The sequence below is a fragment of the Maylandia zebra genome, linkage group LG15 (genome assembly GCF_041146795.1).
Source record: "Maylandia zebra isolate NMK-2024a linkage group LG15, Mzebra_GT3a, whole genome shotgun sequence".
Lineage (NCBI taxonomy): Eukaryota > Metazoa > Chordata > Actinopteri > Cichliformes > Cichlidae > Maylandia > Maylandia zebra.
Window position 1 is genome coordinate 18,473,281 of NC_135181.1, and position 15,034 is coordinate 18,488,314.

The following is a 15,034-nucleotide window of genomic DNA, read 5'->3' on the forward strand; positions in this document are numbered from 1 at the left end:
TGCAGAAAGCGCCGAAAACCTGCCGTTTCATAATTATCCCCCCTGTTAAAGCTCGCTAAATTCATTACAAGTTTGCTGCAAGAACAGAAGAAAATCTCATATATTTTTTTCTACGCCCATTCCGTTCTTAAATCAAAAATAGCTTTAAAATATGTCAAAGCAAACTTACATTTCTGTTGAAAAATCCGCACATTTTTGTTTGTAAAATGACTTAGCCAATGTGGATAAAAAAAAATATTAAAAATGATAATAATAATAATAATAATAACCCGATGAAACCGAGCAGAAGACCTCGTGAAAACACAAACGGGTCAAAAAGGAAAAGGTCCACAAAAAGCGTAGAAAATGTTGAAAGAAGCACTTGGTTCCTTATTAAGGCGAAGATACAATATTTATTCCGTGTCTCCTGGGATGCTCCGCTCCGTCTATTGTCCTCCCATTCCTCAGTGCTGATGCTTAATTTTCAAAACTTCTATATTACCAAGGGACCTACGACATCAGCCGAGAAATACCCTGCAAGTACAAAATCCGTGAGCCAGCCCCGTCCGTGCAGAGGGGAGACGCTCGCGTTCCGCCAGCTTTCTACCGTTACCGAGAGCACGCGAGGGGGGACTTTTCCATTTCTCTCGCTTTTTGGGGATTTTAAGGCATTTTTATTATTATTCGATCTGGCCAGAAAGGAGAGGAAAAAAATACGGGTTACTTTGGAGAAAGCACAATGTCAGCGACCTTCCCCGGACTTGTCCACGACGCAGAGGTAAGGGTCGTTTATTTATTTTACAGATCTTAATTTGTGAAATTACAGCAGGTGTGTGGTGGAATAAGTACTGTTTGGTTTGAAGGGAGTTACAGAAGCATTTCGAAATAGCGTCTGCTCGCAGGGAGTCTCTAAGTGGAATATAATTTATCGCAAGGATATTAAAGAGATAAAAGTATGCATGGAAGGAGAAATGAATCGGTGCAGCTCCCGGTAAAAACGAGGCTTTTTTATTACTAGTGTGTGGAAGCAAAGGGGGCTCGTGTGTGTGAGCCGGTAACGGCGTGATTAGGACATTTTAGGGCGGAACACTCCGCTGTGTCTCACTCTGCTTACCTCCCATCCACAATGAGCGAGAGAGCTGGGACAGTAAATTTGCCAGCAGCTCGGTAATAATAATAATATATAACAGCACGCCTTTTAAAACGCTGCGAGGAGAGTGACAGGCATGCCAAAGGGAGGAAGAAAAAAATACCGATGGCTCCTGTTGCCGCGCGTTCGTTCCCCTCCCGGGCGTGTGGAAATGACATCTCCTTCAGGTGGTTTAAAGTGGGGGGGAAAAAGCGCTTTGAGTGTGTGAGTTGTGTTTTTGAGTGTGTTTGGGAGGCAGAGAGAGGAGACACCGGCTGATGCTAAATGACACGGCTCATATATTTCCCCGTCTCTTTATTATCTTGTAGATACGTCACGACGGATCAAACAGCTACCGGCTCATGCAGCTCGGCTGCCTGGAGTCCGTGGCCAACTCCTCGGTCGCCTACTCCTCCTCCTCCCCGCTCACCTACCCGGCACCGGCGGGGACGGAGTTTGCCTCACCCTATTTCTCGGCCAACCACCAGTACACGCCCCTCCACCACCAGTCCTTCCACTACGAGTTCCAGCATTCCCACCCGGCCGTGGCCCCGGAGGCCTACGGCCTGAACTCGCTGCACTCGGGCCAGTACTACCAGCAGATCCACCACGGAGAGCCCGCCGACTTCATCAATCTGCACAACGCGCGCTCGGCCCTCAAGTCCTCGTGCCTGGACGAGCAGCAGCGGCGCGAGCTGGGCTGCCTCGACGCTTACCGGCGCCATGACCTGTCGCTGATGACGTCACACGGCTCACAGGCCTACGGCGTCGGTATGCACCACCCGGACCAGAGGCTGCTGCCCGCCGCCGGCCTGGGCCTCCCTCCGCCTGCGGCGGACGACCTGCAGGTACCGGTGGCCTCCATACCTCTCTTTCTACACTCTCTTCTCCACACGGCTCGAACACGTTATTGTGCCCCCTTCCTTCGGCTTCGCTTCTCCGGTTTATTAAGTCTGCTCCATATAGGATAGCCGACAATAGGATACAGAAGGGCAACAGCCCGTCTTAGTTGTCACAAGACCCAGTGCCCCAGTATCTCTGCCCCACTGGCCTACTATTGAAAAACTTTACCCCCCTTTTGTAGCACAGCAATCCCAAAATATTGAACAGAAAGACAGCGCCAGATGTCTGTCTGTCTGCCTGTCTGCCTCATCTGTCTGTTGTCTATGACACTCACAAAGCTGCACTGGTCTGTAGTTATCCCCATCCAACGACTCTGTCCTACTTTCTTTTCTTTCTTTCTTTTTTTTTTTGTAAGTCATAATGGATATCATCTTGAGATAAGTTTGGTGCCAAAGCAAACGTGACTATAACAGGCTAAGTAAATGTCAAGTCCACACGGCACAGTGCCTCTGAAAAGCAAGCCTGTTTCTAAAGGTTAATTGACTGGCAGTCTATACAATCCCATTGTGAAATCCGCCCTTTATTTTTCCACAAACACACGTGACCCATATTTTACATAATTCTTTTCGATGTAAAGAAATGGTCGAGATGAAAATGGATTCGCACGGTTCTTGAGCGTGTGTGTGTGACAGAGAGAGAGAAAGAGAGAGAGAGAGGTCGAGTGTGTGTGTGTGTGTCCGGCTGTCTGTTGAGGCAAAGAAAAGCCGCTGGTTGCTCTATTCTCCGGTAAAGGGCGGATTAACGGATCGGGATTCAGGGCACAATGGCCTGCTCGAGCACCATAAAGCACCGTAGTTTATCCAATTACCGACTTAACGTCAATCAACTTTGTTACTTATGCAGCGACATCTGAGCTGCTTCAAACGCGGCTCTAGTTAAACACAATTTAACACAGTGGCACATAATTTCAGTCGCGTTAACTATTTACCACCTCTACTCGAGCTTTTATCGACGCATTTACAAGGTATATTTAGGCATACAGTGCTTTTTTTTAGTGCTACAATATTTATAAAGCATTTAATTTTAAGGAATAAAAATATAAAATGTTATATATTTTTTAATATATTTATAGATGTATAAATGTATATTTGTTAATAAATAATATGGGGTGTGGCAATATAACCCAGGGATTATTCTAAGTCTTCAAATAGGAGCTTATAGATATACATTTATAGTGCAGCCTGTTTTTTAAAAAAATATTTTTTTAAATAAAGACTTCTACATATGATTTAATACATTTTAATTTACTGATAATTGCAACATATTTTTGCGTAACATTTTTCATATTTTATTTTATTTATTTTATTTCACTTTTTGCACGCTCGTTAATGCAAATATTAGATTTATTTCGAGATTTTTTTTAAAGGCTTAACAGGTTTGACCATTTTTTTTACGCTAAGAAAGAAACGGCTCGTGAACCTGAGCTTACACGAGGCGGATGTATGGACGGAACAGATGCGCCTATGGTCTCGTGCAGCCCGGTCGCATCTTTGAGCGGGTTAAAGAGATTTTCATGCTCAACAAAAGCAGCTGCCACACCTTTCTACCGTCACTAAGCTAATTCATGCAAGACCTCTGCGTTTTGTATATTGATTTTATAATCACTTTAGCTTCGGAATAGAAGAAAAGAAACAGAGCAGGAGCTGGTTAAGAAGGAGCAACAACAAGCTCTCTTTCCCAGTTAATTTTAATCGGGGGCTTCTGCGTGGGCCAGGCCTAGAGGCTCACGCGGGGGGATTAAGCATTTTCTGAATAAAAAAGCGCGTGTTCTCCTTTCTTGATGACATTGTTGATAGCACGCGAGTCTGATCTGCATCTTGAAAAATGGCGGAGGTAACAGGTTTTCTTGCACGTAGGCCTACATATATGTTGAAGCCTGGTTGCTTATGTGTACACAGACACTGATGCCCCAACAGGTTGGTGGTGGCTGCAGTAAATTCTGCAAACCTTTTGCTCATTTTTGAGTCTGCGTGAGTTGTGCTGTCCTCGGTTATAGCCTGAAGCCTTTCAAATTAAGCTCGTTTCTGGGTAAGCCGTGAGCTGCATGCTTTATTTCGCTGTGCCCTCAATTTTACTCAAAGCCTGCTAAGTGATGTACACTTTCTAACAAAAAGGCTTCCAACACTAGAAAACTGCTCAAAGGGCGTGCAACAGGGGCCAGTGTTTGGACTCAGTAAGGTGCTTTCCCCCCCTCCCAAGCTCTTTCTGCTGTGAACTTTGCGGTGCTTTGAAGGAGTTTTAATTGTATAGATGTGGTGGTTTTCAACCTGTGGGTCGCGGCATTCCAAAGAGGTCAGAGGATAAATCTGCAGGGCCCTAATATGGAAGAATTAAAGACATCTGGAAACCTTCAAAATTCATTTAAAAGGGGCGAGTCATTTAAAACTACAAGAATGCATCATTTTTATCCATTATAGGATTGAGGCACTGATCTATGTCTGCACGGGCACAGAGAAGCTTTATGGTGTTACTTTCAAACCTGACATTTCACTTAGATTTGTATTCTTTGTTTGCATTGTATATGGATCTTGAATATACATAAAACCGAGCAACATATGCCCAGTGTTTGTTGTCACAGTTTTATTTATTCTGATATACTCCCGTGACTGCATGAGTTTGGCTTTTAGTGTGTGGCTGCAAGTGAAAAGAAGGGGAAAATGGGGATTCACGTCCTGGATGTCCTAAAGAATGACTTCACCGCATACGGAGAAAAAAAGAAACAAACCGCACTAATTGTTGCTGCATCTGAAGCCTGGCAGCTGGGAAGCTCCAGCGGTGTACAAAAAGAATCTGGTTAAAGTGATTTCACCTCCCCGCTCGTCCTAATGAGTGCGTGTCTCCGCAGGGCTCCGTGGAAGCGCAGTGTGGGCTCGTGCTGAACGGCCAAGGGGGCGTCATCCGGAGAGGTAAGGCCCCCGTTTATTCTCTGCTGCGGTTGTTGTTATTGTTGCTGCTGCTGCTGTACCGGAGGCCGTGAACACTCACGGGCTCGACACGACAAGACAGCGAGCAGACAGACAAACAGGCGGAACACTCCTCTCTTGTCTGCTGTCAACACGCTGCAGCAGGAACGGCCCCGATTTGTCACCTATTTAAACAGCAGCGCCGTACAGGCGCAGAGGCAGTGCTCCCCACTTCCAGAATGTCACTCAACACCCACGTTTTTTTAAACACCAGTCATACCAAACCTTGGCTTTGAGATTGGCGACATGATTAAAATGCCACGAATTAATGTGATGACTTATATTTCTAGTGTACTGATACAGTTACTTATAGGCCTTGTACTTAAACGCGCATTTGACACATGCCCTCTCACACTAAAGTTACGCCAGAAGCTTTTATTTTGAAGTCAGACGTGTGGGTAATATTTTATAAGACTGACGGCGTGCGTTTGTTTTCATGTAATAATAATATTATATGCTATTAATTTAATATTCATGGTTGAGTTATCATAAATTCAGTGTCGATTTTTGTTAAAGAAAAATGGCGCAGACGTCTATATGAAAGCAGATTTAAATAATCAATATTATTACAATAGAGAAATATTGTTACAAGTGAGTAAGATTTGGGTTTAATTTAACAACACAATTCTGTATCCTCTTAATGTTTACAAATGTGTACGTTTATAGTAATTTGAAAATATTTTTGGCCAGAAAGTAACCTAGTATTTAATAGTTTCGCAGCTGCATTTGTGGACTTTTTTTTTAAATTTAAAAGTAAATGTTTTTGTGGGATACAAAGAAGAGCAGTCAGGTTTGTGTGTCTGTAATGCAGCTGCTGTTTTTATGTGTTAGCACCTGTGTGTTTAATCTGGCACAGCAACCAAAGATGTGGCGGCTAAGGTTAGCTTTTCCAAGGGGAAGCTGTGGATGTGTTCCCCGGCCTTTTTCTTTCTTTAATTTTTTTTAGAGGGGACTGTGTGCAATTTTCCACACTGAGAGGAAAGGCTGTGTCTCGGGTTTAATTTTTCATCAGCTCTGCCTAGGTGTTGGGGCTTTTCTCTCGGATTGACGCGGGAATCCCTTCGCTATCACTTTCGGTTAATGGTGCGCCGTATTTGGCCCTGAGCTCAGCCGCTGCAACCATCACAACCAATAATCTTTGCTTTACCTCCCGCTCCCGTATCGATAGCTTCTCTCGCCTCGGGCGGACGCTTTGATATGCTAATGCCGAGCGGGGCCCCGGATTCAGCCGAGATCATATTAATGTTGTTCTTTCTGACTGCGGCTTTGGCGGCATGAATATTCACATAACCCTTTTCAAAAGAAAATCACTCAAGAAATGCGGATCCTACTTAGGAGGAGTCGTCTGTGTTTTTAATCACCCTGCTATCCCTTTTCCAGTTCAGTTCTAACAGCAGCTTCACAGATCAAGCCGATCTGTCAGACGCGCGCCCCCGCTACCACATCCCGTGCACGCACAACCCTCTCTTCTGTCAAGACATTGGCGGGCTTTTTTGGGGGGAGCTATAAACATTGTTGTTAAAATATGAGGAGAATGGCATTTGGCCCTTGTCTCTTTTTCTTTAATTTTCGTGGCAAACTCGTAAAAGGCGCTTGATTCCGCGTGTGATCCCGCCCGCCGCTCGCGCCGCAGCCCGAGGCTACTCTCCGTTGCTTAAATACCGTTATCGCCTCTGGGCCCGCGCGCTCCACTGACTGCACTACCGGCAATAGCTCTTTTCGATTGCCCTTGGCAACATAAAATACAAACTACTTTGAATCAAAACATTTTTAGGGGAATTAATATGATGTGAACCCGCGGCTTTCAGAGACGCGCGCCCCTGTCAGAGCGCGTGAGTCTGACAGACAGGTTTGCCCGGTTTGTGTCACTTATGGAGACACGGGCAAGCCGGACCGCGCGCGCGCGCATATAAACACACGCGCACGCACACACCGGGGCTCAGGCTTAACCAAAAGTATCAATCGATTCCCTCGACCTGCAACCGTCCATTTTTTGACAGCCTGAGTGAAACACAGGTCCCATACAGTCTTGTACAAAGTGGTGCCCGCTGGAGTACAACAGGCTTTTGTTTCCACACCATTATGATGTTACAGTTGTGCTGTGGGCATGAGTCGCTGTCCAGGTGCTGGAATGAAAGGTGCTAGCCGCTGTCCATGGTGCTCAGACCGGATGACATGTTTTTGAGGCTGCATGTCTAACCTCAACCCTTCCTGTGGCCAGAAAATGATGCGAATCTAGCACATTTCAGCAGATTGTGAATAATAGATTCTGAGAGCAGAAATATGGGTTACAGCTGGTCATATATGAGGCTTAGTTGGTGGCCAAATTGTGCCCTAAAAAAAGAGAGAGAGACAGAGATTGGCGTGTGCAGCCAATCTTCGCCTGCAGCATTGTTCTCTTCGGCCTAAATGGCATCCTTTTTTCTCCATTTCATCATATCCAGCACGCCTTAATAACAACGCGACACACCCTGCTGTTAGATTTGATAATGAGGCAGATGAATAATAGAATATAGCCTACAGTACATCAGACAGAAACCTTGCGTTTCGGCTGCTTGGGACTTTATTTCAAGTGAAAGTTTAATAACGATAGGCCCACTCAGAACAGTCGATAAATTCCAGGAGGATCCAGTAACACTGATTCAGACGCAATTAATAATGTGAAAGGGCCTTCACTACACAACCAAAATCATTTATTCACACTTTCAGGAGCCTCAAGTACACAATGAAATCAACATGGTAGTTGGTGGTGGATGATTTAAAGAAGGTTTTGTTTCCCCCCTCTTGCAGAAACACCATATTATTGTTACATAGAGAGAACCATTGGGCTGAAGCAGGCATATAAATATATGTACACAGTAATAAAAGCATTTAATATTTAACTAGTGAGGAGGGCTGAAAGACACATATTGATTGTGGAGAATGAAGATGCTCGATTATTATAGGGATTAATTTTTGATTTAATAATATTTACACATATATTGCATTTACATTTAAACAGATAGGGAAGCTGTAGAAGATGGACAATTTTCTTGGATGATACACCTTCTTAATATAACGACTAAGCAAATTCAGCTAATTTATGGGAATAAATTTTAAAAAACTGTATGGAAAAAAATAGGCTTAATCTTTAATGTATTTAATGTCTGACGTGATGGGAAAAAACTGTCTCAAACAAAATGGTTTTATCATCATATGAAAGACCTTCCAAATCATTCACCCTGATGCAAACTGTTATTATTAACCAATAACTGGACAATAGAGTTCCTGTTTGATGTGTGCACAGTTCACCCAGTTGGTTTTTATTCTTTGTATCACATCTTGAAATGTGGGATTCTTTGAAATCAGAACCAAGGAGACCTCATGCAAAGTGTGTACACAGCTGAAACCACCCTCTATGAACAAAGGTGCAAAATATTCTGTGCAGTTCTCCCTGAGGTAGCATTCAGCGAAAGCTTTATCCAGTGAAACTTTTCCACAGAAAAAAACACATTTGTATGATTTCCAACCAAGCAGACATTTCAATCTGTCATTTGAGCAACGCTGATCCAAATACTCAGTGAATGCTTGCTGGTTTATACTTTTGTGCACTCTTTTCTGTCACCAAAATGTTCATATGTTTTCTGAAACAAGATTTTTTTTTCCAAGGTCCAACTTCATTTTTAATAAATGCATTTTTTAAGTATCTTGTTGCTTTTTGATGAAATATGACTTGATGCATTATTACTGTAAAAACTAACATTTTTGTTGCAGAACTTAAAGAGCAAATCTTGTATTGATACTTTATTAAGCAGTAATGTACTATTAACACGACTATAAAATCTTGCAGTTCAGTGACAGACATTGGTGTAGCATTCAGATCTTGGATCAGTTTTTTGGGGGGGCATTTTGCTTGTTTTTTCTGTTTTGACAGAATAAAGCATTAAATGTGCATTATACAAAGCTGTTGCCTTCATTAGAACATTTTGTGCAACCTTCTTACAACACTGAATAGCAAAAAGTAGCCTAAATTTGGCAAACTAGTCCTTTCAAACCTTTACAGTGATGCTGCTTTTTCTTGCACCTTGTTGTAACAAGCTTCCTGTCTCTGTGTGCAGGGGGAACATGTGTGGTGAATCCTACAGATTTGTTCTGCTCGGTACCCGGTCGGCTTTCGCTGCTCAGTTCCACCTCAAAGTACAAAGTCACCATCGCTGAAGTGAAAAGAAGACTGTCCCCGCCAGAGTGCCTCAATGCTTCCTTACTGGGCGGCATACTGCGTAGGTCAGTATGATGCACATACAGGATATTAGTCTGACAACATGCCTAAGCTTCATCACAGCGTCTCTAAATATAACTACACTGATTAAAGAGAGTATATTGATGTATCGGTTTGAAGACAAATCAGACTTATCAACTGTTTTGAGAGTTCGCTTAGTGCGGCTGAAGTTTCTGTGTCATCTTACTGCAACATTATGGATCTATATGCTGCTATGACAGAGCTGCTTACAGCTCTAAAGAACTTCAAACTCATTAAGAGTCTAAGCCTAAAATATCCTCTCACAAATAAATCCTGAATCCACTGTGACCACTGGCCAGTGCCTTGATGAGTTTCAGGCATTCATCAGATTCTGATATCTAGTTCTGAAGTATCACTTTACAGGTTAATCAGTATCATCTCCAGAGAGCGAGAAACCCAAATTTCAAATGTGTTTAATCAGTAGCAGGGTTGTTAACGGCTTCATTTGGCAGATTAGAGCAATTTCTAAAAAAACAAAAAACAAAAACATTTTGACATACTTGTGGTGTAAAAACATCTGAAAAATCCTAATGTCTCTTTTGGTGCATCCACACACTGTTAAATTCTAGCAGCATGTAATGATATTGGAGTAAGGAGGTGAGTGTGATGGATGGGGACTTTGAAAGTGAAAAAAAAATTTTTTTTTAAGTGTAAATCTGGCTGGTGAGCATTGGAGAGCGCTGGCTGAATCTTTGTAGCCCTCAGATGAAACAGAGGATATATAGCAGCGCCCACAAAGACTATTGTAGGCGAATGAGGGCCGGGGCTGCACGCGCCGCCATGCCCAGGGAGCCAGAGGGAGGCGAGACCAGGCCAAAGCATGCCAGGATCAGAGGAACCAGAGGAAAGCAAGAGTTGCCAGCGCTGTATTATTGATGAGGTGGAGAGAAAGGGAAGGGGGAAAGAGGAACGAGCAAGCACAGAGAATATGGCTGGTCCTACAAGATGAGGAATCAACAAAGTAAAATAAAATAAGATAAATGTGCAAATAGCTACTGTTGATCCTCGTGTGAAGAATATAAACTGCAAATCTCTAACAGATGAGTATCTGGAATGTGTTTAATCATGTTGTGTCATTTAATAATAATCACTTCACAAAGAACAACAGAAATGTGCAGAAAGTTGTCTCGAGTGGAACTGCAGGTTTAAAGTTTTATGGCAGAGGAAGGAAGCACATATGCTTTAAAAAAATAACATAAAAGACTGAGGAAGCTTTGTGCCTCTGCCTTAACCTTATGGCTTTGTCACATCAAAACAAATCCATATTCTTGCCTTGTTTCTTGTGAGACTTAATTAAGCACATCCTTTTCAGTAGAACAAGGAGTTCACATTAATTTGATTGTACCTTAGTTCTATGAAAAATGACTGGCTGATCGATGCTGCTTCTGCTCCTGCTGCTGTGCTCCATATATTCAGTCTTTTGGGGTCTTGTATAATTCAGTTGCTTGACTTTGTAGGATATGTGATGCATAGTTCTTTACTATATGTTTCCAGAGCAAAGTCTAAGAATGGAGGCCGGTGTCTTCGTGAGAAATTAGACCGTTTAGGGCTCAACCTACCAGCAGGACGGAGGAAAGCCGCCAACGTAACGCTGCTCACCTCCCTGGTGGAAGGTAAGTAACTTTCCTGCACATTTTTTTTTTGTCATTTTCAATTTATATTGCACCACATTAATTTCATAATACAGTTTAATTGTTGTCTCATCAGTCTTTTTTCCCTCTTTTGTTTTCTTTCAGGTGAGGCGCTCCACCTGGCGAGGGACTTTGGCTACACCTGTGAGACAGAGTTTCCCAGTAAGGCAGTGGGTGAACATTTGGCGAGGCAGCACAGTGAGCCGAAAGAAACCAGCGCGCGCAAGAAGATGGTCCTGGCTACAAAGTGAGTGAAACACATGCAACGTACAGACACACACTAAAAGAAGATGGCAAGAAACAAAAAACTTTTGCTACTGCGTGGTCACACAGAATAGGTTTTATTTTGAAATTCTGGAAATGTGAATGTTTCTGAGTGATCAGGTTTCAGTTAATGTTTGTCTGTTGTTTAAGGCATGGACAGATCTGTCCCTGTCAAATGTCAGGGAGAGATAAATTTTACTTAAACACTTATATTCCTATTTACAGCCATTACCAGCCATTACAATCCTTTGATTTAAGAAAATCTTTCAGAAAAATGATTAACAAGTAAATATAATAATAACAGTAGGTAAGCTTTGGTGTGACTTCTTGCTCAAACTGTTGTAAACTCCTTCACCTTACAGCAGTTTCCTGCATGGAACACCTACTGTATGTGGAAAATATTGTGTTACCACATTTAAGGGGTTAGCGCTTATATTTATATAATTGCAAGAGCTTTATTTGTAGTTCCTTCTTACAGTATAAAACTGTATTCTGAATATGCTGAAGGGGAAATAAAACTCCCACTCTTTTCCAGATAAGTTGATTTTGTTCCAATAAAATCAGCCCAAGAGTTGCTATAATGCTAACTGAAATGCAAAAAGACAAGACCAGAAAATGCTGCGTGGTGCAGAATCTTTGGTATCATGTTAGGAAAAACAATGAACCAGTGGAAGTAACTTAAATCTGCATGTGGGTGGATCCAAAATGATGAGGGTGGGTGCAGAAAAGGGAGAAAATGTGATGGTTTTGTTGGAGACAGATGGTAAACCCTCAGTCCCTCCTTCTGTCCGTCAGGCAAATCTGTAAGGAGTTCCAGGACTTATTGAGCCAAGATCGCTCTCCTCTGGGCTCATCCAGACCAACACCAATCTTGGACCTGGACATCCAGAGACACCTCACACACTTCAGGTAACACGTGTGACACGCATAAGAAAATAATGGAGCATTTCCTTTCTTTTCCCTTAAGGATGTTGCCAATCTTGAGTCACTCTCGGCACTAAATCTACTGAGCGAAGACAGTTTTCTTGCAGAGCCTCGCTCTGTGTTTTCCCACTGACCTCTCTGCCATTTTAGAAAGATGCAGCTGTGCAGTTTGATATTTGGCACAATTGACAGAGGAGGAGGAAACAGCGCCTTGTTAGCAGAAATGTCACATCTATGGCGTCATCATTTGCAGAATATACAACATCTTATCAGACCTCTGAAGGGAGCTGTACTGTAGACTGCTGGGCAGAGAACCAGGATGTGAGCTCAGTGGTAGAAATAAAGTGACAGATTGAACAACAACATCCTTCTGCCAACTTAAGGGTCTGAACTCAAGGACGAGCAGCTATTTAGCTCTGGACAAACCGGCATGATGATCTGATAGGACAGATGAAATGATATCAGACTTAAAAACTGATTCTTAAAAAGCGTTTCAATGCATATTTTACCTTGTATCATAATCCTGCAATTTTGTAGCGCTTTTAAATTTGTGATGTCACGAATGTTCAGATTCTGATGACTGACTTTGAAAAGAGAGTTTATCTCAAATAAACTACAAAAACACTGTTGGCTAGGACTATCACTACACTACAAATATCAAATACAGATATGGGGACATGATATGACTTTTAGCCAGTATGTCTAATGTTTTTTTTTCAAACAGTCTCTTTCAAAAGTGATAAAAGCCTAAAGTGAATTTGATTAAGACATCACCAGCAGTTCAACAGCCAAGATTAGAATAACCTTAGACAAGAACGACAACAACAATCTTATGTGAAATTTCCTAATCGGCAAAGCTCTAATTTGTATTTCATAGTTTAAGCTGGACAGCGTTCAGGCCTTTGCTAAAACAGGAGCAGAAACTCTGTGTTTCCCAGTAAACTGCTGTGGAAACAGATCATCGCAGAGCATCACAGAGAGGCTTTTCTGACAGACTAAAGAAACTTCATTCAGAGGTTTTGAAGCTCCATAATGCAGGAGGAAGGTTTCACCGCAGGTGTGAGAAAATCTGAGTCACTTCAGCTGTTAGTGTCATACAAACTCCCCAACAGCTCCACTGATTCATTTAACCTTCACTTCTTTGGTTTGTCATTGCTCTAATAATCATTCCCCTCTCTTCCCATGCAGTCTGATCACTCACGGGTTTGGCACGCCGGCGGTCTGTGCAGCTCTCAGCACCTTCCAGACAGTGCTGAGCGAGATGCTCAACTACCTGGACAAAACCTCGAGTGGGAAAACGAGCGGAGCCGGCGACCAACAGATCAACAACAGCTCGGAAAAGACGCAGCTCCGGAAAACAGCCGAGCCCCAGAGCAAAGACGGGAAAACAGAAAAGACTGAGTAGCCCCCACCCACCCAGTCCCCGTGCCTTGGAGCGCTGCATTTAGAAGTGTGCGTGCGTGAGTGTGTGTGAACGCGTGCACTCTGAAAGGGGATCTGTTATTTCCCATGCATTGCTGTATCTTCTTTGGGACAATTCCTATTTATTGTTATTTATTTATCTTATGTTGACATGTAACACTAACTGAACTGTCCCAAGCAAGACATCCTGATGTGTGAGCGAAAGCAACGCATCCAGTGTAAATGTGCGTGCGTGCGCGTGTGCGTGTCGTGACAAAGAGGAGCCTTGCCATGGAGATGGCTGTGACTCATCTAGTACTTTATTTCTTTATTTATTAATTCTCAAAACAGGAGGTAAACAACACAGTTTCCCAGGACAGGTTGGGGGGATACATATTTAACACACACACACACACACACACACACACACACACACACACACACACACACACACACACACACACACACACTCAGGGTTTGTAGGGATGTAATCTAAATCCAGTTAATTCAGGTGTGGATACTCTGCAAAAGTACAAAACCTGGAGCTGTTTTTTTTCCCTCTGAAGAATCATTTAATGTGTTTTTATTTAAACAATAAGAGATATCAAACACACGAGTTACAGTTTTGCTTTTTGTGCAATTTCCATCTGACTGAAATAAAATAATTGAATCTCCCAGACATCCTCAACAACAGAAAACTGAATGCAGCTTTGACCCAAACCCTGATGCACACATACAGACAGACTTTAACACCACACACACACTCACACAGCCACACCCCCTTCACCTGTATGAGCACTTGAACAATGCCAAGCAGACATTTTTTTTTTTCATTTTTACACCGTACAATCAGTGCCATAACAGCCTGTATGTTTACCACGCGGATGAAAGACGAAGAGAGTGTTTCTGGACGTGACACTGATGGAAGCCACTGCCCGGGGTGGGCTTCACTGCGCTGTGTGTGAGTGGGAATGTGATAAAGAGAGTGAAAGCGAGAGAGAAGGATCCAACTCAGCCATTTTGTAAAAGGTGACTTTGCAGTTGCCAGCATTACTCTTCCCTGTGCATGTCTATCTTTGTACACTCCCCAGATCGCAAGTTTAGCCGACACGAGCTCTCTGACTCGCTCATGAACATTTGTAAAGATATATATAAATATTTAAATTACTTTTCTTGTAGGCTTTCAACAATATATATGTTAAATCCCTACCTTCTAAAATGCTGGTGTTCAATAAAGACAGTTGCTACGTGTTCTACAATTTACCTTTATATGTCCTGCACAAACACACGCACACACCGATGCACACGCTCCACATACAAAACATACAGAAGGAGGCGACAGAGCAAGTACAGACTAAAGTGAGGCAGCCTAGATCAAAGCAGCCAGAGTGAATTATCCATACGAGTTCATAGTGTTAAAATTATTGAAAGCCAGGGTTCCTCTCTAATGTTGCGAGAAAAGGCTCTACCTACAGAAAAAGTTCAAAAGCCTCCTTTGTGTTCACGAGCATGTGTGCTTTCTTTGTTTGAGCGACTTCTGTCAGGTTTTCTGTTTATTTAT

The 15,034-nt window shown here is 42.7% G+C and overlaps 1 protein-coding gene across 1 annotated transcript; it reads left to right on the forward strand.

The window, feature by feature from the left end:
* The first annotated feature begins 531 nt into the window (after window positions 1–531).
* Window positions 532–14,802, forward strand: tfap2d (transcription factor AP-2 delta (activating enhancer binding protein 2 delta)). The gene is made up of 8 exons (XM_004550587.3): window positions 532–757; window positions 1,438–1,956; window positions 4,857–4,917; window positions 9,072–9,237; window positions 10,748–10,866; window positions 10,990–11,131; window positions 11,944–12,057; window positions 13,261–14,802. The coding sequence occupies exons 1-8, from the start codon at window positions 719–721 to the stop codon at window positions 13,475–13,477; spliced, it is 1,377 nt and encodes a 458-aa protein (XP_004550644.1). The 5' UTR covers window positions 532–718; the 3' UTR covers window positions 13,478–14,802.
* Window positions 14,803–15,034: the final 232 nt, after the last annotated feature.